We start from the raw sequence: 22,443 nt of genomic DNA, 5'->3' as shown, positions 1-22,443 counted from the left end.
GGATCAACGATTGAGAAGGTGGATGACATTGGGCAAGTAATGAAGTTGGATACAGACAATATCACTACAGGTGGACAGATAATGAATGCTACTGTTGTTTGTGTGATGGAGTTCCTATCGAAGAAGGGTGCAATGGTTACGTTGAGCCTGGTCCTGGTAGCCCGCCAATCCATGGACGCTGTTTAAGTTGTGAAGTTGCTCAGAGGTATGACAATTGCAGTAGTTCTCTGTTAGCAAGGCTCATTTTCAAGGTCGATGATGGAGAGAATGTTACCTTGACTGCAAATGCTTTCATACTGCGAAAGTTGGTCGGAGCGGCTGACAATGATGCTGTAGATGAGTTGTCTTTGCTGAGTGTTGCAAAACTAGCATCCGTTTCATTTAATGGTCAAGACACAATTACAGATTTTTCTTTCGATTTGCCTGGAACTGAGCATGATCATCCCGAGACTGCAGTGTAAATAGAAACAGAAACAGTGACATTAACATTGGAATATTATTGAGAACTGTAGATCTATGTATGTTTAATATAATTATTATTACCCAGTAGAGGTGCCTCTACTATTGGAATTTTTTTGAATGGTATGTTCTAAGCAAAGAATCAAGAATGATACACGTAATTGTAGCTTTCTACTCTGACCCCTTTCATTGTTCCTGGTGGTACAGGATCAGTAATTACTGAATAATTATGATGATGTAATGGTAGAAATGGATAACGAGAAATCAGAGGAGGCAAGACATCCGCGTGTCATTCCTTAGGTCAAAGTTCAGGAATGTGTGTTAACACATGACATCCGCGTGTCATTCCTTAGGTCAAAGTTCAGGAATGTGTGTTAACACATGACACGCAGATGTCAACCTCCTTTGACGAGAAATAGTAGAACAAAAGTAAGTGTAAAAATAATGATTATGATGATGTAATGGTAGTTTAAAAATGAAAATAATAAGTATTACAAAAGTAAGTGTAAAAATAATGATTATGATGATGTAATGGTAGTTTAATAAATAAGAGAAATAGTATAACAAAAGTAAGTGTAAAAAAAGGACGTATAAATAGATCCTGAAAATAGTTGTAACAATAAATAAATAAGAGAAATAGTATAACAAAAGTAAGTGTAAAAAAAGGATGTATAAATAGATTCTGAAAATAGTTGTAACAATAAATAAATAAAAGCGAAATTGACTGCGAGAGCTCTGCTAATTGCCATTAATTTTAGACTTGAATTTTTGGCATCGATCGTTTTTAACAACAATCATGGTCGATATACCCACTCTTTGTGCACGTATAAACATGGCTTCAGGCCGAAAGTGACTGACCATGTGGCTTTTGGAAGGCTGTCAAAATTAAAGTGCCAAATTCAAGTAGGGAGCATTGCTCGAAGGTAGAAACAGGATAGCGACATCTATTTTTGCTGTATCACTCTTATATAATCATAGTTCATAGTTTTATCGATTTTCTTGCGTATGATGTATGTTTGTTATCTGCCACAATCTGTGCGTCGAAGACAGCCATTAGATTGAGGTCTCTATGCAAGAATAGTTCGTTCATTAATTTTCTTCAATTTTTGAGTGTCGCAGAGCCATTTTATCATAGTTATAATTCTTGCGTACAATGTACAGTTGTAGTATGTCGAGACAGCCATTAGAAGTCGTTACATTAGCCAGTGTTCATCAATTTTCTTGGGACTACAAATGGCCCTTAGTGTGTGTATATATAAGACAAAGATATGAAGGATGTTTGTATAGTATAGCATTATACACAAAAAACAAAAACTATATCTGTAGAATTGAATTATGACACTGTACACTAGCAATAGTAGATCTACTCTTGACACTAGTTATGGTAAAGATGATATAATTACAAATGTATACACTCACCATGGTTGGATTTAACTCACTGCAGCGGTAGACATTCTTAGTCTTCAACAGGAACCAGGAACAGTTAATTGAACACTTAGTAAACTTTGAGTCATTTGAGTCATTTGAGTCATAGGAGTCATTTGAGTCATAGGAGTCATAGGAGTCATTTGAGTCATAGGAGTCATTTGAGTCATAGAGTAACAGCAAAACGGATTGGCCAAGCCAGAAAAAAGTATACAAGCGTACAAAGAATGCTTATGGCAGTTACGGTTGAAACCAGGCAGAGATAATCTAGCTGAAGAGGCTGTATAAAATGCACTGGTTTCAACCAATTAGCAAATTTGTCTCAGACAAGGTATAGCATAGAACATGGTCAGAGCGTGGACATACACAAGAATAATTATAGGTGTCTCAAACTCGTATTATTCAGAAATATTCAGTAATGTAAGTAAGTTGAGCTATATAGCCTCAAATACTCACTAAGTGTACAGGTCACGTAGTTAGACTGATAGATTCGAGGGGAATGGAGCAGAGAACTGCATCGTGATCCGAGTAGTACACATCAGTAACCTTTGTATGAACACGCTCTGGTGCTAGGCTATTGCAATATACATGGTCTATAAGAGTACCGTTGTCTGTAGTGGGAGTGTGCACTAGCTGAGAATAACCATGACGAAGCATTAATACTTCTAATTGTGAATTAGTGTTAGTTAGAATGTCCACATTAAAGTCACCTAGGACAATAGATACATTAAAGCTTTTTAGATGCTGCAACAGGGGATACATGTAGCCTAATAAATCATTCATTGATACACTTGGAGATCGGTACACAAGAGTTAAATGAATGGTTTGTCCATTAGGTAGTTGAAGCAGAGCACATAGCATTTCTATTGCAACACCAGCATAAGAGTTCAGTATTTCTATATTTTCAGGCAAACTAATCAAAACCCCACCTTTTCTATCACCAGAAACACTATCGAGTCTTAAACATTGATGGTTTGTATGTATTAATGGACTGGCTATTCCGGACTGCAACCATGTTTCAGTAAAACAGTGAATTGCAGCTGAAGTAAATAATTTATCACATTCAATGTCTGGTACTTTAGCTAGCAGCGATCTCACATTGAGTAATGTAATTGTGATGTAATCTTCAGGACATGTGTCAACGGACAAAGGGCTGAGTACCCTATCATTTAATCTAGACATTTCAGTCTTGACGTCATCACTCGCTTTAATAACCTTCTCATTAAAGTTCAATATATGCAAACCTTCAAGCTTTTTAACACGACTGAATGCTACATAGGCTTGACCAGAGCTAAAGCGGCTACCTTTCATGTCTACCACAATTTCATCGAGTGTTAAACCTTGTACCTTATGTATAGTAGTAGCCCAAGCTAGAGTCAATGGGAACTGTAACCGAGTAATTTCAGAGCCTCGTTTACCTTTAGCCTTAAAAACAGCTTCGTGTTTTACTAGTGGAACAGCAGTTGGGAACGTTTGCAAAAATTGACTACCTTGTCTGGCCTTAGCTCCAACATTAGGGTGATCAAAATTTACAAGAATGTGTGTAACCTTACCAGCAGCCATCACTATATCGACTATTTCACCTCTAGCACCATTAACTAGCCCATCTGCTACGTCAACATTGGTTGTTAGCATAACTCTGGCACCAATTGCAATTTTCAAAACGCCGTGTAGGCCACCAGTTTCTGATCTCTTGTCAGACAGGGTTGACAGGTTAATGTGGCTAGTTTGACCAGCTCTAGAATCGCGAGACTTTATTGAATATTGCTGACTTTCTGGAACCAAGGCATTCAACATGGTCATGTTACGCTCATCAACGTCAGCATTGAGTCTATACACATGTAGAGCATGGTTTGGGTAATTGGGCATCTGAGGAGTAATTTCCCTGGACTTTAGCACAGCGACGTCATTGTCATTGTGTGTAGCCGTTCTAATCCTACACAAAAGTTCACAAAATACGGAGTCACCCTTTTGCCTCATAATCTCATCTAGCTCAATCATTTGAAATTCATCTAACCACAATGAACCAGAGTTGTATAGTTTAGCATAACTATCGTTGACGACACTAAAAACAGGTGTTTGGCAGACGGGGGGTAATTGAAAAAGATCTCCTACTGCTAATGTACTGACACCACCAAAGGTATTCCTATCCGGCATGACAGCTTTGATTTGCTCTAGTCTCTTGTGCACTTCTAGCAACATGTTGGAACCAACCATGCTTATTTCATCAATGATCAGTAGTGCTAACTTGGACAATTTGCTTCGTAGGGAGTTTAAACGATCGTGATTGAGAGGCTGAAAACCACCGTATCTACTGGTACCTAGTACAAGAGCAGAATGTAACGTCATACCACCTATAATAAATGCTGCTGCACCAGTGGGGGCTGTAAGCAAAACCGTAACATCATCAGGTTCTATTGTGCCAGACAACCTAAGCAATTTAACAGTATCAGAATGTATTAGTTTGATAACATGGGTCTTTCCTACACCCCCAGGGCCACTCACAAACACACGGTATGGCTCAATGGGTTTACCATGCTTTAATGCTATCACAGCTTTCTTGCACCAATTACGGTGAAACATGACGATTTGTTTTTGCTTGCTGTTAAGACCTCTTAAAAGCTTTCTGTATTCATCAGGTGGAATTTCCCCATGATTAGCTACGCCTTCATAGCGCACATGTAAGCTACTAGAGGTAGTGGACGTAAACAATGCACTATTGTCCCTAACGTCTTGCTCAGACAAATCTGTTAGAGTTTCAGGACCTTCAGCTTCATGTTGGGCTCTGTCAGCTTCAGTACCCGGTGCTACTTGATCCCAAGCATGCTGTGGGGGGCCATCCTCATCAATTTCAATGTTTTCTACGTCAGACAGTGTGTACTTTTTCTCATTAGCTATCACAGACAATTGGACATTACGGAAATGCTCTTCAAAGGTTGAATAGCCACCTAACAAATCTGTTTCTTCACTGTACCATGGGAAATAAAGCATCAATTTGGCTCTATACCAGTTACTGGGGTCTTTCTCCTTATTGTACTTTGTGAACCTTATGATTGCTTCCCGATTACGTTTATTCATTTTACCGAATCCACCTGTGAGTGTAATTTTACGTGCTGTATTCTCAGTACTGTTGGCATCAGATGGAAGTACATCAGTGTCACCAGTATCGTCGTCAACGACTTTATATTCGGTACTATAATTAGCAGCAAAATCAGCTAGAGATATATTTGCAAGCTCAATTGGTCTGTGTTGATACCTCTCTACTAGGTTCTTACAAAATACGTTAGGGTCATCATCATCAAGGTTCTCGATTGCAGAAGAAGGCTTTAATACACCGATTCTGTCTTTTTGGGGATTGGTATCAACAAAAAATACAGTCCTGCTCATCCTTTTCATGGGGAGTGGTAGTATTCTATAAACTGCTTCTTGGGCACTGACTTCCCTGTGTGTAAGAAACGCTGAACCTACTTTTTTTAATTGGGTCTTAAGGTCTTCGGTTCTAGTCTCGTTTGCTACACGCTTCAAGAGTTCACCCATGGCTCTATCTGTTTTCATTATGTACGAAGCTATATACATCACACAAGCATAGCCATTGAGGACATACTGTATATCCATGTTAGCTTGCCAAGCTCGTAGTACATGCGGATTGTAATTGTTAACGTTGCATTCATTTGGTTTACGCTTAAGCACAATAACAAAACCATTTGCAGACACTGCTAATGCTTCCTTGTATTCAGACTGAGTTACGTTAGCTTTAGATAGCACATCGTCAATTGTGAAGTCGTCACAATCGCCTTCTGTTAGTACTTTACGCACACTTTTCAAAGTTTCTACATAATCAGTTCGATCTTCGTGCTTCTCCTCTGCTATCAAAGTTTCATCACTAGGAGGGTGTGGGAAATTAAAGCGACAGGTTTGGTTTCTCTTGCAATATGAGGAATGCCTATGCTGCTGTAGCTGCAACACCAAGTCTCTTAGTTTACCACTATCAGGTATGGACACAGAAACATACTGATCAATGAAGTCACACACTTCAGACATAGGGGCTTCTTCAAATTTTGGGGCATCTTTTACCCAAAGCACACAGTGTGCGTGAGGAGAACCTCTAGCTTGAAACTCGATCCTAACTGCATAGTCTACAATTTCACCGAGAGGCTTAGCTGGGGACTTTAAAAATTCATTAAAGAATGTGTTTAAACGGTATTGAAAGTGCCTAGCTGCAGTAACTGGGTTACGCCTAATCCATTTTGACTTTTCATCAAATGAAAGGGCAGCTACCTCATCATCCGTGTAATTTTGACCATACTGTCGGGCTATGGTTTGAATAATATCGGGCCACTTCATATCTGCTGCTGTTAATGTAAAAAACCACGTAGGTGTACCTAGCTGCCGAATCATAGCTAACATTTCAAAAAAGGTTTTCTGGTAATATGGGGGAGATCCTCGTGTTTTTCATGAAACGATACGCTTTATCTCTACGTAGACATTGGCTCACGAACGAGTCATCTCTAGCTTGACTAGCAGTGAGGCTACCAGGCTTTTGTCTAAAAATGAAATGATTACAGTCACCTTGTATTTTTTTGGCTTCTACTATGTACTGGGCAGTAAACAAGTAGTCAGTATCACTGGCAAACCTACCGTCGACATTTAACAGTCTTTGGTTAAAGTATTTTTGATAAGTCAACTTTTTAGGTCTGTCGGCACTAAAACACCCAGTCCCATATGGAAACTTGTCAGGATTACTCATAGCCTCAAAATTAGTGTCAGACATTATGTACAATGGTTTTTGGTTTTCACCCGGTGCTAGGCAGACAATCTCAACAAACGCTTCAGGGTTTTCAATGGACATCAGCATACTAGCTGTAGGACCACCTGTGATTTGTCTGGTATGCTCATCTCCCTCATCGAATGTTTTATCATCAATTTCAAATTCAGGAGATACAGTATCATCATCACAACTAGTAGTATCAACAGTATCGCACCGCTGTTTCACAACAATGAAAATTCACCACTTAGTTTATCAGGATGTAGTACATGATCATGACCGATAATACATTCTCCAAAACCACAAGCCTAGAGGAAGTGGGTGCTGGTTTTAAAGCATCCCATTGTGGAGGGGGGCTTAGGGGGGCTTCTAACTATGTGAAAAATGTGCATGTGCAGGAAGTATAGAGCATGTGCTTTCTATTGACGGTAGCTACGTATGAATCAAGCTATCGCAGTTCTTGTTGTACTTGCTTGTCTGGTACATGTTTTTGAACAACAAATGTAGTGTCTCCAGCAAAAACGCTCTCCTGTCAAATGAGATGGGATCACTAACGGTGTTTGCCTCCAACTTTTAATTGCTTCCGGAAGTGGGGGCGTAGCTTCATTGCATACTCTACTAACCGTAGTAGCTAAATGACCTTTGACCTCGGTGCGTACTGCCGGGATATTCGCTCACACACGGCATTCTGAGATCTTTGATAATCCATCCATCCATCCACTCTATCAGTATGTCTATCTTGAGCATGTCAACAGTGGTGGGAGGTGGTATTATCAGTTATCTTAGGGGTAAAGGACTGCTTGCAACTACCTGCGACTGTACAAGGTAGGTATAATTATTATAATTATTAATAATAAGCATTATAAGGAGGCCACTCCAAGTGATACTCTGGTTTCTGGTCCTGAAGTTTTTCTAATTGCAAGCGGGCGGGCTGCTTTTCTCATTATGTCATTATCAATTTCACCTTATGAATCTCATTATTTTTCAAATGAATATCATTATCACACTATTTTGTACCACATGGACCATTCTGCGCATGCGCAGTAGAAATAATGAGATAGAAATCCAATAATGAGATAGAAATCCAAGAATAAAATCTGATGCGGGCGGTGGACCAGAAACCAGAGTATCACTTGGAGTGGCCTAATAAAGGAAAAATAGGTGTGATCAAAATAATAAACAAAAATAGGTGTGCTATTCCAATGATCGAACGGCGAAGGTCTTCAGCAGGGTCGGATGGCGTCTGTTGGTCCTGCACATCAGACACCTCAGTTTCTTCTCTAAGAGTAGGATTACTCTCCAACAGTGGTTGGTAGCCATTTTGTGGTGGTCCAGAGAATACCCTGTGACAGACATGGCAATGGAGGCTGAGGTGAGACCATCCACGGGGTGTGATATATACCAATGGCTCAGGGAGGTATGCTCAGCAAAGCTAATCGCAACTGTTATCCGTCTTGGAGGAGCTGGTGTTATTGTTCAGATCGATGAAAGTCTGTTCCGACACAAACCTAAGGTAAAATTGTGCTCACAATAATATTGTAAACACTTAAACACAATAGGGTGGACGGGGTAGGCGACCCAGGAGTGACTTGTGGGTGTTTGGGTTGGCTGACACGTCAACAACCCCTGCCACTGGCTTTGTCCAGTTAGTGGCAGATAGAAGAGCAGTCACACTCTTGCCTATAATACAGGCACATGTACAACCAGGCACAGTGATACATTCCGACTGTTGGGCCGCTTACAATAATGTAGCATCGTTGCCAAATGTTGCATCCCATGGCACCGTCAACCACAGTATTGAGTTTGTGAACAGCGTCACAGGGGTACACACACAAAACATTGAGAGCTATTGGAATAGAATTAAGATCAAGCTGAAGAGGATGCGGGGGGTGACAGAACAACAGTTGCCATCATACCTTGACGAGTTCATGTGGAGAGAGCGACTGTCAACCCCTCAATCGAAACAAGCTGCATTTACCCAAGTAATGGCTGACATCGCCACACAGTATCCAGTCTAAGCCAAAATCATATATCTGTCCATCCATCAATCATGATTGTATTATTCACTCGATTAACTCTTCATTGTTTTCATCCATCCAGGAACATCAGTATCATATCACTTTCCCTTGTTTTCACATCCAGAAACACCACTTTTCTTATTATCAGTATCAACCATCCCAGTTTCCTTTTGGATCAGTTTATCCATCCAGTATCATCTGTTTTCTTCAGCCAGTATCTTTCAGCCAGTATCATTAATTTTTCCTACAAATAAGGGCAGGTCAAAGGTCATTTAGCTACTACGGTTAGTAAAGTATGCAATGAAGCTACGCCCCCGCTTCGGAAGCAATTAAAAGTTGGAGGCGAACACCGTTAGTGATCCGAAATTGGACACTTTTTTAAAAGTGTGTTTTGTTCATTTGAAATTGGCATTTGTAGGCATGTGATTTCTTGAAGATAAAAGATACAAAACAATTATATCTTGCTCTTTTTTTGCCTCTTCACAGGTGGAGGTCTGCACATTATATTTGATGGCGCTATATGAACGAAGTGATGCCTCATCATACAGCGAAGTCTCTCGACACCATTAGGTATGTTCCGATATGACGCCTTTAAGTTATTAAAGTACGCATGGATGGACTCTGCCCCTTGCTCTCCCATCAGCCCTAGTCCCACCTTCCACTCGTACAGCCACTCTACAACGTGTTTCTCTAGTATGTGCATCTTCGGGATTACTGATGCGTGAGGAAATTGCTCCCGATAGTATGTCATGAACGTTGGGATGTGCATATCTGTGGATGAAAGTACAAGAGATCTATATAATTATTGTCTCTACAATTAATCAAACTTACCTAGGCAAGCAATTTCCTCGTCAGTAATTGCACACTTGTTGTAGATATTGTGGCATTGACTAAACAGACCCATCACGACAGAAAACTTTCTTTTGATTTTCTCGGCTCTCTGTATAATTGTATGGTCATAGCAACCTGCTGCCCGTACAACCGCGATGCACAGTCGCTCTATGTTGTCAGCCTGTGGAGAGCAAAGTCCAAGTAAGGGTTAGTCATTAATTGTACAAACCTGGAGAGTTAGGTCAACATGGTTTCCAACAAATGTCCCTCCATAATAGGACTGCCTTCTGACGTTAAAATTGTCGAGGGCTGCATCGAGGGCTTTAATAAATGGGCCATCCTCTTTCTTGAACCCTTTCGATATGGTGGCGTTCAGTTTAGCCAACTCAGTATCCTAAATCATTTGTATGATTATAATGTCTTAGTGTACCTATTAGCACATACCAGTTTGTTTGCTCGCAGGGCTTTCTCCTCGAGCTCGGAGCGGAGGGCTTGCAGTCGTGGGTCATCCTCCTCCTCACCTTCCTCACCCTCACCTAGCACAACCAGTAGAGCCACCAGATCGTTGAGTTCATCAACTTCTTCGTTTGCCCTACAAAATAATGTATTTTAAATCTCTCTATATTTTCCATGTAATTTGTGGTACATGTACTAACCTGTTCAGCTCATCCTTGAGGGTCCTGGCTCTGGCAAAGTCGTCCACATAGTGGGAGTAAGATGGGCCACCCCTCTCTCGACTGTCTTGTTCTCCTCTGACTTCCATGTCCAGCTGGTGGCACTCATCTTCCATCAATGGAGAACAGGCGATAGAAAATCCCTAAACTGCAGTCCTGGGGGGCAAACCTGCATCCAATTAATGAATAAGGTGGGTGTGTGTAAACAGGTGTTAATTTACTTGATTCAGAGGGATTTTCTTGAAAAACGGTTCCCTGACACAGTTGTTGTAGTGTTTGGCATGAGCAAGTTTCCCTCCAGCTGCAACAAAGCTGCGGTGGTCTTGCAGGATGCTGTCAGTGCTTCTGGTTGGAACATTGGCGGGTGGATCACGCAGCTGCTCTGATTTGATCACACACCATAAGCAGCAATGTCGGCCTATTCATATGATACAAGGTACGTGTGTACGTGTATATAATAATTATACATGCTTACCTGAAGCACCTGACAACCCAAATGCTGCACATAAGAACTCATAGTCTCCACTAAAGAACACCCTGATCGTCTTTCCCCTGTACAAATATTTTTAAAGTTGACTATTATTTTATGTTTTAATCATGTAGTACCTCCATGTCTTGTTGTGAAGACTGTCCACCTCATGTTCGTACCTCTGCAAAGCAATCTTGAGGTTGGTGACATTGTCTGGAGCTTCAAACACGCAGAAGGCACAAGTGTTGACTGGGGAATTGGGGTGATCAATGTTGCAAATTTGGAAGGTCATCTTAAAGCTCCCTCCTCCCTTATCCCCACCAAGCTTCACCCATATCTCGTCGGCGGGTATCTTCCCTCCATGCCAGGTCAGTCGGTGCACTCTAAATAAAATACACCATTATAAATTGTCTAAGTGTATTATACAGAAGTAATATACCCTCTCTCATCATCGTCATTGAAGTCCAGCATGTTTTCAATCTTCTCCCAGAGATTCGGAGTGGAGCACATTGGAACATTTCGAATGTCAACTGTGTGCCTGCCATCCTTGAGTGGGAAGGTGAAGGGAACAAGCTGACTCTTAAGATTGTCCACCCCTGCGAGAATATCAGCTTCAGCCCTCATCTTCTTCTCGGAAGCAATCTTCACGTTTGGTCCTAACATGCTAAGATGGAATTGTTTGGTTAAAAAAGTAAAGTCTTCCTGGATTTATTTACCGTTTCATAAGTCGTAACTTGTTCATTGGTATATTAAGGACCGATTGAATCCCCAGGCTTTCTGTCACCGAGAATTTCACCTGGAAACACCCTGTAGTGGTCTTGAGCTGCTCGATAAGCTTCTCCCGCTCTTCCTGCCCAGTCGTCCTGACCTCATTACACATCTGTATCGCCTCCTCACCACCGCTCACCCTCTTTCGTACCGTTAGCAACTCAGAACTGCGGCGTCTCAGGGTGGTTTGACTGGCACTTCCACTGGCCACTCTAGGTGAGCTCACTTGCACCAAGGTTAGAGGCTGTGAAATTATATAATTGTATAATTATTAAGAATAATAATATTGTTCTCACCTGTCCTCCTGTCTTCACTTCTAGAGTGTGGGAGTTGTGCATGCTACGCTTAATCAGCTTGGATTTCAGCTTCTCCTCAAGTGGTGTCAAGATCACGTCTTCCGGTATGCTCAATAGGTCAGTTGCATTGAGAGGTGCAGACTTAAAGTGTGTGGTCCCACACATGCTGTCAACATGAGCCTTGTGATTTCTCAGATGACCACGTTTTGCACACATACTGCATGTGACCTCCATGTTTCCTAACGCCCTCAGAGTGATCTCAGACGGAGGGTGTATGGTGGTGAAGTCATCGAGGTGCTCTGAGTGGCAGCAGGGACACGACAGGCTTTGAGATACTCTTAAGCGCTCGCACAAACAACCCGCACAGACCAGACTACCACAAGCCAGCTCGATCGGCTTATCTACAATGTGTAAACAAAGAGGGCATTCGAAAATATCGTGTGGGGCTATTACTGTTGCTTGCTGACAGAAGGTGGGAGGAGCGATCGTGTGAACGTACTGGATGCATGACCGGAAGGAGCCTTTTGCTGGCCTGCCAGGTGCATAAAGTTGTTTTCTTGGCCTCCCACCAATACTGTGAGTACTACAACTAGAACAAACTAGGCAGTTGTCCTCGCTGTGAGCAGACCACGATGCAATCACCTTTCTGGGGTTGTATTGTCTTCCGTCCATAGCTTTCTTTGCTGTGTTGTACATAATATTGTTACACTGCTTGCAGTAGGACTGTGGATGAGTTGTTTCCACATCTTCACTGATGTCTATGCCGAACACCTTTAGGATATCGACCTTTCTCTCTGAGCAAGAGTACGCTCGGCCTTTTTTATTTTTATAATGAGAACCACACACTCGGCAGTGCTTGGCGAGTGCACCTAGGTGCTCTTGATTCATTCCTAAACATTATATAAATGACTTAATGTTATTATTCATTGTTATATTGTTTCTACACTATTATTTGTGTACGTATGTATTGTATTCTAATCAAATTTGCATCAAGTTTCGGACCTAATATCTTGTTGTAAAAAATGTGTCCAATTACCTGTTGCAGTCAAACTAGTAGTGTAACACTTCCTCTTCCTGTTGCTGCAGAGTACACTTCATGGAAAAACTCCAGCTGATCAGTGATCACTTATGAACACATCCACTTACAACCTTGTAGTTGTACATTAATTAAGTGCAGTGTAGTTTCCATGTGCGCACGCGCAGCCTATTGGCTGTTGCTATGCGCATTTGGTGTCATTCAGTAGATGACAAGATGCACATGACAGTCACTCTGCTTGCATGTGATTTAAATGAATAACTGAGCAGTTGCCATGGGTATGAATATTGCACAAGACAGGAAATTTACAGATAGAAAACCACACCCACTTTTCCAATATTTCATTGAATTGCAGTATGTTCTAATTACAAACTAAGTGGCAGTCTTGAAACAGCGGTGATCGGTAGATATACCCTGTGTAGTTGCAGATGACCCTAAGCTGATAGTAGGCTCATTAAGCTCAGGTACTTCATCAAGGCCTACAAAGTGCCATTGTAATATAAGTCCAATATTAACCTCAAATAAAGTAGACCCATTTTGAGGCTTAACTGTAAGAACGTTACATCTTTGTTCATTCGCAGCATACACATTGATTGTTACAGAAAAGATGTCAGCTATTGCTGCTATACATAGGTTATCTCCCCAGGCACCGTGTCTAAGCCTTTCAAGATATCTAGTCCACCTGGCTAGTAACTGCAAATCAGGATCAGTCATACTATCAATGAAAGAATCTTCAATAGTGGGAGCCTCTGTATCATTGTCATACGGGTTACTAGAGGGTTGAGATCCAGCTAAAAAGCTGCTGAAATGGTCACTATGGTTTTCCATGTAAGAGGCTACCATCTGTCTCAGTTCAGGGGCACTAGTACTGCACACAGTCTTTGTATTTAGCTGGTAAGCTACTGCCCAAAATAAGCAATTGCCATCTCCTGGCACATTATGAATAGTCAAATTACAGCCAGAGGCAAACTGCTCTAAACATTTAGAAGCAACTGTTAGGCAGGGAGTAGCAAACTTCAAAGGAACTAACCCAGACAAATTACTATCACTGTGGAATGCTGAGGCCACTCTATCTTCAGGTAAGGAGGTGCTAACACCCTTTAAAGAGGTTTCATCTGGGATAGTAGTACTAACAACACTGGCTTTGACCAGTTTTTCAAGTTTATTGTCACCTGCAGCAACAGAATCACTAACAGTATTTTTCATTAAGCCATCAAATAAATCAAGGTCTAACTCTTTAGAGTTTTTGGACCATTCAGCATTAATCTTAAACGAGAAGCGTGGGTATAAAAGGGGCGGGGCCCGGCCAAAAAAATGTCGCACGCAAAATTTATAAGGGATAAAATGGCTACTCTTTGCGCTCAGGCTGTATCCCAGATTCACTGCCTTTAGCAATGCTTTTATGAGCGTAAAAGGGGCGTATTGAACGCTTGACATCCGCTTAGACACGTGGTCTTTTAGTCAGTAAACAGTAAGCTAGTTTGCGATGGCTACTTCAAGGAAACGGGTGCGCTACACAATGGACGTTCACTTCGTTGATGAAGAGGAGAAGCAAGCGTTTCTTGGTCGCCTAAAGCACGTCCGTGAGCTGCTAAAGCCTCCTGGAAGCCCTCTGCTTGACAACTTTAGCCTGTTGAGCACACTCTGTGCTTCTGTTGAAGGTGACCCAGATCACTCACACCCTCCCCCTACCCCTGTCACTGCAATCAGGAGCTTTATGAGCAACAATGGTAAGCAATACAAGCATCATAAGTAAATGCTCTATGAAGCATCGTGCAGGTATGTACAAAAACGATACTTCCGATGGGCAACAACTCTTTGCCACGGAGTATCATTGTTTCACTGACCTAGTGAAAGGGCTTGCCACGCCCTGTCCGTGTGGGGTAACTAGAAGTCCCTGGGAAGTCCAGTCAATAGTACAGGTGTGTGTTGAAAGTTGACTGTCAGTTTTATAAATTACACGTGTGTTTTTTTGTAGAAAGGACATGTGGTACGAGCTCTTTTTTGCTGCCGACGCTGTAAGGTGCAGAAGAGAAAGTGGTCTAGCTCCCGTGTATTTGGAGGACATTATTTGGTGAACCAGAAGTAAGCTTATGGATACCACACCATAGTTATGTGTTTACTGCATCTCTGGTATATTTTATATAGGGTTGTTCATGGGTTTACTTGTGCTGGAATTCTACCCTCCCAATACACCCACTTTAGTCAGTTCTGTGGTTTAGGGACTGTTGGTCAAAGTTACATCCGACAAGGTTAGCTCACTCCAACTATACCCAGAGTGTAAGTAAATTCATATGTTTCCTCAGTGTACGGAAAGCTAGGTTACCGTGACATTGTACAAAGGGCAGCAAACGTGAGCATGATGTCGGCTGTTTTTGATGTGAAGGCCCTTCCTGAGTATACCACCAACAAAGGAGAGGTGTGTTTGTGTACCGTATTACTAGTAATAAATAATTTTATTATTGTTTTAAACTTAGTGGGTAATCACTGATGCCCGGCACGACTCAACAGCCAACGCATACCACACAACTGTGCCTTGCCTGTCTGGAAGGTGGGAAGTTAGTGTGTCTCTGTCGGTTTTGTATTTATTTTGTATATTTTCAGCAACAAGAAGATACTCGGCATATCAACTCTCTCTCGGGCCGAACACTCCACTGCACAGACCAGAGAACTTGCGTGTACCAAGCTTGTTATCCCTCAAGTGCAAAGCAGAGGTTTATCCCCATAATAAATGAATGCACATAATAATTATTGCCAAATCTAGGTATTGAAGTCATCGAGGTAGCTCATGATATGCAGGTGCAGGTCGCAAAGTACGTGTCAGACGAGTTGGGACTCATCAATTCCTACGACACTTGGCATGGTAAGAAAATGTGTGGTATGTTGTATCATTTTCACACACATTTTAGGAACGAAGAATGTGTCGAAGGAAATAAAGAAAGTAACACAGGGCCTAGTTCGTGATAGAGGGAAGGTTTGGTTTCCTGAATTATCAGATAAACGTAAGAATCTACTAATTAAACTTTCATGTACACTAGTAAGGTGTGCATTAATAGGAAGAAGTATAAAGATCCACCTGTATTGGGCAATGAAAAATTGCGGAGGGTCTGCTGAGAAACTGAAGGAGATAATAATGAATATCCCTAATCACTACCAGGTTAGTTATTATTGTTGCGTGTTTATTAGTAATACATTGATGTTTTTGTAGAGAATCCACACAAATTGCCACCCTTCCTCTACTTGCCACATGGACGACTACGAACCCAGTAGGGACAAGCTTGTTAGCAGAAAGGCTATAGAAGCTCTCATAAAGCAGCTCCATACGACGTACATTTACCGCTATGCTAAAGATTTCTGTTCGGTAAGGATTAAACATGTGTTGTTTGTATAACATACCCGTATATTGTATAGTGTCGTGATACCTACTGGGTTGAGTCGTTCAACCATCAACTCCTCACCTACCTACCCAAGCGCATTCACTTTTCGACTGAGACGTTCATAATGCGAATGAATTTGGCTGTCTTGGATTGGGTACGTACATGGAGTATTATTATGTGTACACTATGTGGGGGGAGAGATTCTCGTACACTAATTTGTAGTAGTATTTAGAGCTTACATTTACTTTAAATTTCAGTCTATACTATCGATAATTGCTTTATTCTAGAATGAGAACGTCAATCGCTCTTACACCAGTATGAGCAAAGTGAGTGACCTTCGACGACCAGATCGCCGCACAGCAATGAAAGCCTTAGTGAAGAAAGGTTTTAAATTTGTTGCTTTGCTATGGGCAATGTATGTTGAACAAAACAAAGCTGACATGAGGTATGATTACAATGTGTACGTACATGTAAGGGCATTTGACATGTAACTTTCGTAGAGAATTGATCGAAGAAGATGACGTAGTAGAGGAGCAGAATGATGACGTGACCTTAGAAGACGGAGTGATGCCACCAGAATATTCTGACGAGTCAGAGGCTGAGGACGATGACATGGACGACTAACAATTAATGATGACATGGCCGACTAACAATTAATGATGACATGGCCGACTAACAATTAATGAGTTTTATTTACTACGTAATTGGTGTGTACAGGATAATTATAAGGCAGTCACTCTCTAGAGGTGGACTCGGTTTCCATACCAGCCTCTTCTGGCAAATACTCATCAGTTTCTGCCTCAAATGTTGATCTGTAATAGTAATAAGGAATTAGTATTTGCTTTGCTCTTGTTAGCCCCCCTATGCTAAATTCCTAGTCTCTTAGCATAGTAGGCACACTATTCCATTTGATATCAAGGCCTTACCTGTAGTCACGGTATATGCCATTGTGGCTGGGGTACCTCCTCCTAATCTCCTACACAAGAGAAACAGTACATGTACATACCTGTAAAATTTTATCACTTACTAAAACTACACATTTCGGGATTATTTCCCTCTTGTCATGTATCACTGTCCTCGTCTCCTTCCTAGCCAAATACTCATCATCTACCCACACTCTCAGTGTATTCAGCAACCTCCAGAACTTTCTGTACAGTTGATGTCTTTTCTCATCGTTGGCAGGATGGGGGCCACAAGATCCTCTTAGAAAGTCTGGAGGAAGCTGAATCACACACGGTGAACACAGGCAGTGTATGCAGTGATCAATGCCACGGAGAACTGGAGTTGCTGGGTTGTGCTGGTAACCACGAACATGGTGCGGGTATTCTAATAAAAAAATTTGACTTGTGTGTTTATTTCTACTTTTATGTACATGTACCTTCTTGTGGTTCTGAGTCGTCGCTATGAGTGTCTAGTGCTAGTGTTGCATTCAACGTCAGCTGTACTGTTCGATTGCCGCTTGGTTGGTTGTTCCGGAGAAAGTCGTTGAACCTGTCCACCCAATCACTTGGAACTGCTTCCCCACTCATTAGTATTAGCTAAAGTATGGATTTGTATGACTTTTTACATTGTTCTATTGTGTTCTTACTGTTATATCTCTATTTCCATCGCTGTTGGAGCTGCCAGAAGCCATTGTACCACAAAAAAAACCATATGGGTCTTGAAAAAACTTAGAAGTGTTGCTGCCATGTGTTCAGGCCTTCTAAGGCTACTTCTGGGCATGTGCAGTAAAATAAGTGTGTTTGTGTACTGTACGTGTGTGTGCATAGAGTCAGAGAGCAGCCAGAGTTTGAATTAGCCGCCATTTGCAGCAGCATTCACTTCCGGCCGGGCCCTGCCCCTTTTATACCGTGGGCGTAGCGCTCTAGCAACGAGTGCGTAAACGCGCAGTTCATAGATTGCGTATCAATTTTATGCGCAAGCTTCTCGTTTAATGCTAGCATAATTGGGGTGGTTTGCTTTAAGCCAGTCTAGGGCACTGAAAATCTTTTCTGGAGTAATGTATTCATACATATAATGGCCTTTGTATTCTAATTTTCTTTTGAATTTTAATGGGACAAGCTGACTTTGATCAGGTAACCTAGGCAATGTTTGAACAACACTGTCTAACCTTATTGGAACGTTTACAGCGGGACCATGGATACACCTTTGTTTACCAGATGGAAGGGCAACCATTTTCATAAATGCTATTCTTAGGCAGAGTAATCTGGTTTCTAGTTTGTTCAAACAGGCAAGCTCAGGGGGTACAGAAGCTAATGACAAATTGTTTGCTACAGACTGTATAGGCATGCATCCTTTAGACAGGGCACCATCACAAGTTCTACATATGAAATACTTTCCGTTAAAACTAGCATACAAATTATCATTCCCTACTACTGTATTTAACATGGGCGTTTTTGCTTTAGTGTACTTACTTTTAGTGAAGGATACTACTGATTGTCTATACATTAGTCGATTGCAAGAGACACATACATAATTTGGTCCTTCCTTCGTTTTATTAATAAATGATTCTATAGCGTTATCTATAGAAACATTAGAGCGTCTAGAAGCTGTGCGCTCACACTCAAGCTTTACACGTCTGCGAGTTGTCTCAGGCGATTCTAAGGCACGATTTTTTAAGCACGCTCGTTGTCCAGCTTTCTACGCTTTTGAGTTGTCTCAGGTGATTCTACACTTCGATTTTTGATAACACGCTCATGCTCAAGCTTCCTACGCTTTTGAGATTTTTCAGGTGATTCTACACTTCGATTTTCGATGACACGCTCATGCTCAAGCTTCCTACGCTTACTAGTTGTCTCAGGTGATTCTACACTTCGATTTTTGACAACACGCTCATGCTCAAGCTTCCTACGCTTACTAGTTGTCTCAGGTGATTCTACACTTCGATTTTCGACAACACGCTCATGCTCAAGCTTCCTACGCTTACTAGTTGTCTCAGGTGATTCTACACTTCGATTTTTGATAACACGCTCATGCTCAAGCTTCCTACGCTTACTAGTTGTTTCAGGTGATTCTTCACGTCGCTTTTTGTTAGCACGCTCACACTCGTACTGTAGTCGTTGTTGAACTTTGCTTGGTGTTTCTAAAGCTCTACGTACCATCATAGATGCTGTATTGCTTTTTCTACGTACAGTAAGGGACTTACTATTCCGCAGAACATGGTCGCAATTTGGACACCTCAGTGTCCTGATGTGGACCTCATCCCCACATTGGGGACAAGGTTTAGAGAAGGGCATATTGATATCTTCGGTCCAAGAAGTCTAGTCTGATCTGTCCTTGTAATTCAGGCTTTCACAGGTCTTCAATAATGATTAAAACCACGTGGATGGGCTTGGTTATGCTCATAGTGCGCATGACAAAACTATCAATTGTTCCTGGTACGGGATCACTTCAGCTGAAAATACGTAATCAAGCCTTGACTACGTATTTTCAGCTGAAGTGATCCCGTACCTTGACTCAAGGCCACGTGGCAAGTTTAAGCTTCTTAGCTTTTGCTCGCTTTTACTCGACAAAGAAGCTTTAACATCAAAATCTGCCACTATTTAAACCAAGATATTGTTGTGTGAAGACTATCTATGCTGTAAATGCAGTGCTATGGCATCCAGGTGAGTAGATATACTCGTTACAAACAAACAAACAAACAAACTAGAGCACTAAAGTGCAAACCCTCGGCTGGTGACATGATAATAAAGAAACCAGAAGAGTGATTAATGCAGTGCATGTATGACTAGCACAGCAACTCAAGAGCAATAAAACTAAACCAGACTGTAGGGATGCTGAAACATTGAGTATGTCACATGAGACATGCACTGTGGACTGGGATCACAGCAAAGAAGCCTGGAGTCTTAGACTAAGAGAAGTATGGCTCCTTCCAGGCTAGAGTATAGGATCCAGAGTCAGTCAACAACCAGTCACAATTCTACTTTCTTGGCCCTTATTCATGTTACGGGATCACTTCAGCTGCAAATACCTAGTCAGCAGAGGCAGTAATTCTAGCTTTCTACTTTAGTGACCCTGTTCCATTGTTTCTGGTACAGGATCACGTCAGCTGTAAGTAACCCATGTGGAAAAAATCACATATGTAACATAGGGTATCTCGAATAAAGGCCGCGTGTAGTTAGCAGCTGCCAACGGGCAAGTTTAGCTTTTGCTCGCTTTTATTCGACAAAGAAACTTTAACATCAAAATCTGCCACTATTTAAATCAAGATATTGTTGTGTGAAGGCTATCTATGCTGCAAACGCAGCGCTATGGCATCCAGGTGAGTAGAAAACCCCATCACAAACAAACAAACAAACAAACTAGAGCACTAAAGTGCAAACCCTCGGCTGGTGACATGATTATAAAGAAACCAGAAATATAATGCAGTGCATATAGTGATGTTGTTATCATGTATGACTTGCACAGCAACTCAGAACATTTGAGAACAGGTAGTGGTACTATAGATATATGCACTGTGGATTAGGATCACAGTAAAGAAGCCTGGAGTCTCAGAGAAGTATGGCTCCAGGTTCTGCATGGAGTAGGATCCCAGTCAGCAGCAGGAGCTATATTCAAGCTTCTACTAGTGACCCTCTTCCATTGTTCCTGGTATATACAGCTTTCTACTGTAGTGACCCTGTTCCATCGTTCTTGGTACAGGATCACTTCAGTTATAAGTAACGCATGTGCAAGTTCTGTTCAAGCTACATTTTGCTCGCTTTTATTAGACAAAGAAGCTTTAACACCGAAAGCTGCCACTATCAAAAGTACTAACTTGTTGTGTGGAGGCTACTCATGCTGTAAACGCAGTGCTAGAACATCCAGGTAAGCAGACCTAGTCACAAGCTTATTCAAGCTTCTTAGCTTTTGCTCGACAAAGAAGCTTTAACATCAAAATCTGCCACTATTTAAACCAAGATATTGTTATGTGAAGGCTACCTATGCTGCAAACGCAGCGCTATGGCATCCAGGTGAGTAGATATACTAGTGACAAACAGACAAACAAACAAACAAACAAACAAACCAACAGACTACTATACCCGTGGCCGCCCACGCGCGCCTCGGGTAACAAACCAACAGACTACTATACCCGCTGGCCGCGGCACGGCCTCGGGTAACAAACAGACAAACAGACAGACTACTATAACCCGTGGCCGCCCACGCGCCTCGGGTTAACAAAGAAACAAACAGACAAACAGACAGACTACTATAACCCGTGGCCGCCCACGCGCCTCGGGTTAACAAACAAACCAACAGACTACTATACCCGTGGCCGCCCACGCGCCTCGGGTAACAAACAGACCAACGTACCACACATACTCTTCAGGTCATTATAATATGGAAGAGTAGGTACCCTCAAAAGAATTATTTGTGTACCTAAACTGATAAGAGTACCCCCAAGTGATAAAAAGTGTACCCCTGAATGTTTATTTTCTATACCAGTTTACAAAAAGAGTACCCCCTAGATACAAATACGTATATACTCTAATTTTGGCACTAATATTGCGCCATAAATCTGAATCTACTCACCAAGGAGAGCACAAATGCGTTGTTCCTGAACTCCTAACTCTTCTTCTTACTGACGATCTTTACAAATATGCAGGTAAAGGTGGCCATCTAAATTGTGCAGCTAGCGGCGGATTGTTCCTTTATAGTGGCCGCGGTCAGTGGATTTAAAGCCGCAGCGCTAGTGCTTTAAATAGAAATTAATTCAAACTACTGACACCATGGTGGTACCAAGACACAAGCAGTAAGCTAGCTAGCTATATGGCTTATGGTAAGTGAGATGATTATATGTGAACTAGACAAATAAATTTATTATAATTATGCATGTGCTGTATAACTGTTCTAGTTGTTGCAGCTGATATATAAAGTCCTTTTGTTTGTCTTCCACTGTACAGGTGGAAAAAAATTATTGAGAAAGTTTGCAATTTGAAGAGAACTGTATATCTATCCATTAAGCTTACTCACGTATTATAATTAATTGCAGGAGGGCCTTGAGCAGAGCGTTTCAGATTTAGAGCCTGAAAATAATTTGGTACTTTTGGGCTGGCTCAAGGCTGGTTATTGAAGCTTCTGTCCCCTTCCAGGCCTATCCACTTGTAGGGGGGGAAGTTGTGTACAGTACATTAGGCCACTCCAAATGAGACTGTAGTTTCCCGTCAGAGACTCTAGTAAATTATAAGCGGATGTATCATAATGACTATCAATGAGGTAGCTAAAGCAAGAAGCGCGAGTTGGACGGGAAACTACAGTCTCATTTGGAGTGGCCTTAGCTATGAGCCTGTGTGTGTGTGTGGGGGGGGGGGTACAGTTGTGAAACTGTACTGATGTTTATCACTGC

General features: G+C 41.6%; 4 protein-coding genes and 3 long non-coding RNA genes across 10 annotated transcripts in view; 2 read left to right on the top strand and 5 right to left on the bottom strand.

The window, feature by feature from the left end:
* Positions 1–22,443, bottom strand: part of LOC135347659 (uncharacterized) — a 38,396-nt gene that overhangs the window by 3,652 nt on the left and 12,301 nt on the right. The gene's annotated exons all lie outside the window — the stretch shown is intronic.
* On the bottom strand, positions 128–21,672 carry LOC135347669 (uncharacterized). The gene is made up of 2 exons (XR_010398514.1): positions 19,264–21,672; positions 128–450 (listed from the first exon to the last, which is right to left on the bottom strand). It is a non-coding gene; the product is annotated as an uncharacterized LOC135347669 (long non-coding RNA).
* Positions 687–6,705, bottom strand: LOC135347583 (uncharacterized). Its single transcript, XM_064545612.1, has one exon. It carries the CDS (start codon positions 6,289–6,291, stop codon positions 2,353–2,355), a length of 3,939 nt encoding a protein of 1,312 aa, XP_064401682.1. The 5' UTR covers positions 6,292–6,705; the 3' UTR covers positions 687–2,352.
* Positions 9,558–10,916, top strand: LOC135347656 (uncharacterized). 4 transcript variants are annotated; one of them, XR_010398500.1, is made up of 4 exons: positions 9,558–9,699; positions 9,961–10,363; positions 10,474–10,608; positions 10,776–10,916. It is a non-coding gene; the product is annotated as an uncharacterized LOC135347656 (long non-coding RNA). The 4 variants fall into 4 exon arrangements; XR_010398499.1 differs by having other exon boundaries at positions 9,560–9,699; positions 9,777–10,363; XR_010398497.1 differs by having other exon boundaries at positions 9,564–9,705.
* On the bottom strand, positions 10,200–12,593 carry LOC135347600 (uncharacterized). The gene is made up of 7 exons (XM_064545632.1): positions 11,706–12,593; positions 11,358–11,653; positions 11,081–11,305; positions 10,779–11,024; positions 10,648–10,724; positions 10,394–10,590; positions 10,200–10,341 (listed from the first exon to the last, which is right to left on the bottom strand). Exons 1-7 carry the CDS (start codon positions 12,591–12,593, stop codon positions 10,288–10,290), a joined length of 1,983 nt encoding a protein of 660 aa, XP_064401702.1. The 3' UTR covers positions 10,200–10,287.
* Positions 14,057–16,923, top strand: LOC135347605 (uncharacterized). Its single transcript, XM_064545639.1, has 14 exons — positions 14,057–14,471; positions 14,521–14,663; positions 14,720–14,826; positions 14,890–14,993; positions 15,048–15,160; positions 15,219–15,292; positions 15,346–15,455; positions 15,506–15,604; positions 15,651–15,743; positions 15,798–15,898; positions 15,950–16,102; positions 16,153–16,272; positions 16,406–16,563; positions 16,619–16,923. The coding sequence occupies exons 1-14, from the start codon at positions 14,228–14,230 to the stop codon at positions 16,740–16,742; spliced, it is 1,743 nt and encodes a 580-aa protein (XP_064401709.1). The 5' UTR covers positions 14,057–14,227; the 3' UTR covers positions 16,743–16,923.
* Positions 16,727–17,843, bottom strand: LOC135347644 (uncharacterized). The gene is made up of 5 exons (XM_064545683.1): positions 17,707–17,843; positions 17,497–17,656; positions 17,146–17,444; positions 17,045–17,094; positions 16,727–16,930 (listed from the first exon to the last, which is right to left on the bottom strand). Exons 1-5 carry the CDS (start codon positions 17,749–17,751, stop codon positions 16,852–16,854), a joined length of 633 nt encoding a protein of 210 aa, XP_064401753.1. The 5' UTR covers positions 17,752–17,843; the 3' UTR covers positions 16,727–16,851.

This window comes from Halichondria panicea, chromosome 14 (assembly GCF_963675165.1).
Source record: "Halichondria panicea chromosome 14, odHalPani1.1, whole genome shotgun sequence".
Lineage (NCBI taxonomy): Eukaryota > Metazoa > Porifera > Demospongiae > Suberitida > Halichondriidae > Halichondria > Halichondria panicea.
This window is presented reverse-complemented; position numbering and strand designations above follow the sequence as displayed.

What these genes read in the sequence shown, in the direction of transcription:
- LOC135347583 (XM_064545612.1), bottom strand. Translation starts at nt 6,291, where the DNA reads ATGTTAGCTATGATTCGGCAGCTAGGTACACCTACGTGGTTTTTTACA.
- LOC135347600 (XM_064545632.1), bottom strand. Translation starts at nt 12,593, where the DNA reads ATGAATCAAGAGCACCTAGGTGCACTCGCCAAGCACTGCCGAGTGTGT. An exon ending in AAGTGAAGACAGGAGGACAG is followed by an intron (nt 11,654 to 11,705) that starts GTGAGAACAATA and finishes ATAATTTCACAG; the next exon opens with CCTCTAACCTTGGTGCAAGT. An exon ending in TGGGTTGTCAGGTGCTTCAG is followed by an intron (nt 10,591 to 10,647) that starts GTAAGCATGTAT and finishes TCATATGAATAG; the next exon opens with GCCGACATTGCTGCTTATGG.
- LOC135347605 (XM_064545639.1), top strand. Translation starts at nt 14,228, where the DNA reads ATGGCTACTTCAAGGAAACGGGTGCGCTACACAATGGACGTTCACTTC. An exon ending in GTGCCTTGCCTGTCTGGAAG is followed by an intron (nt 15,293 to 15,345) that starts GTGGGAAGTTAG and finishes GTATATTTTCAG; the next exon opens with CAACAAGAAGATACTCGGCA. An exon ending in CAAAACAAAGCTGACATGAG is followed by an intron (nt 16,564 to 16,618) that starts GTATGATTACAA and finishes TAACTTTCGTAG; the next exon opens with AGAATTGATCGAAGAAGATG.
- LOC135347644 (XM_064545683.1), bottom strand. Translation starts at nt 17,751, where the DNA reads ATGGCTTCTGGCAGCTCCAACAGCGATGGAAATAGAGATATAACA. An exon ending in ATGGAAATAGAGATATAACA is followed by an intron (nt 17,657 to 17,706) that starts GTAAGAACACAA and finishes TCCATACTTTAG; the next exon opens with CTAATACTAATGAGTGGGGA. An exon ending in CGACTCAGAACCACAAGAAG is followed by an intron (nt 17,445 to 17,496) that starts GTACATGTACAT and finishes TTTTTTTATTAG; the next exon opens with AATACCCGCACCATGTTCGT.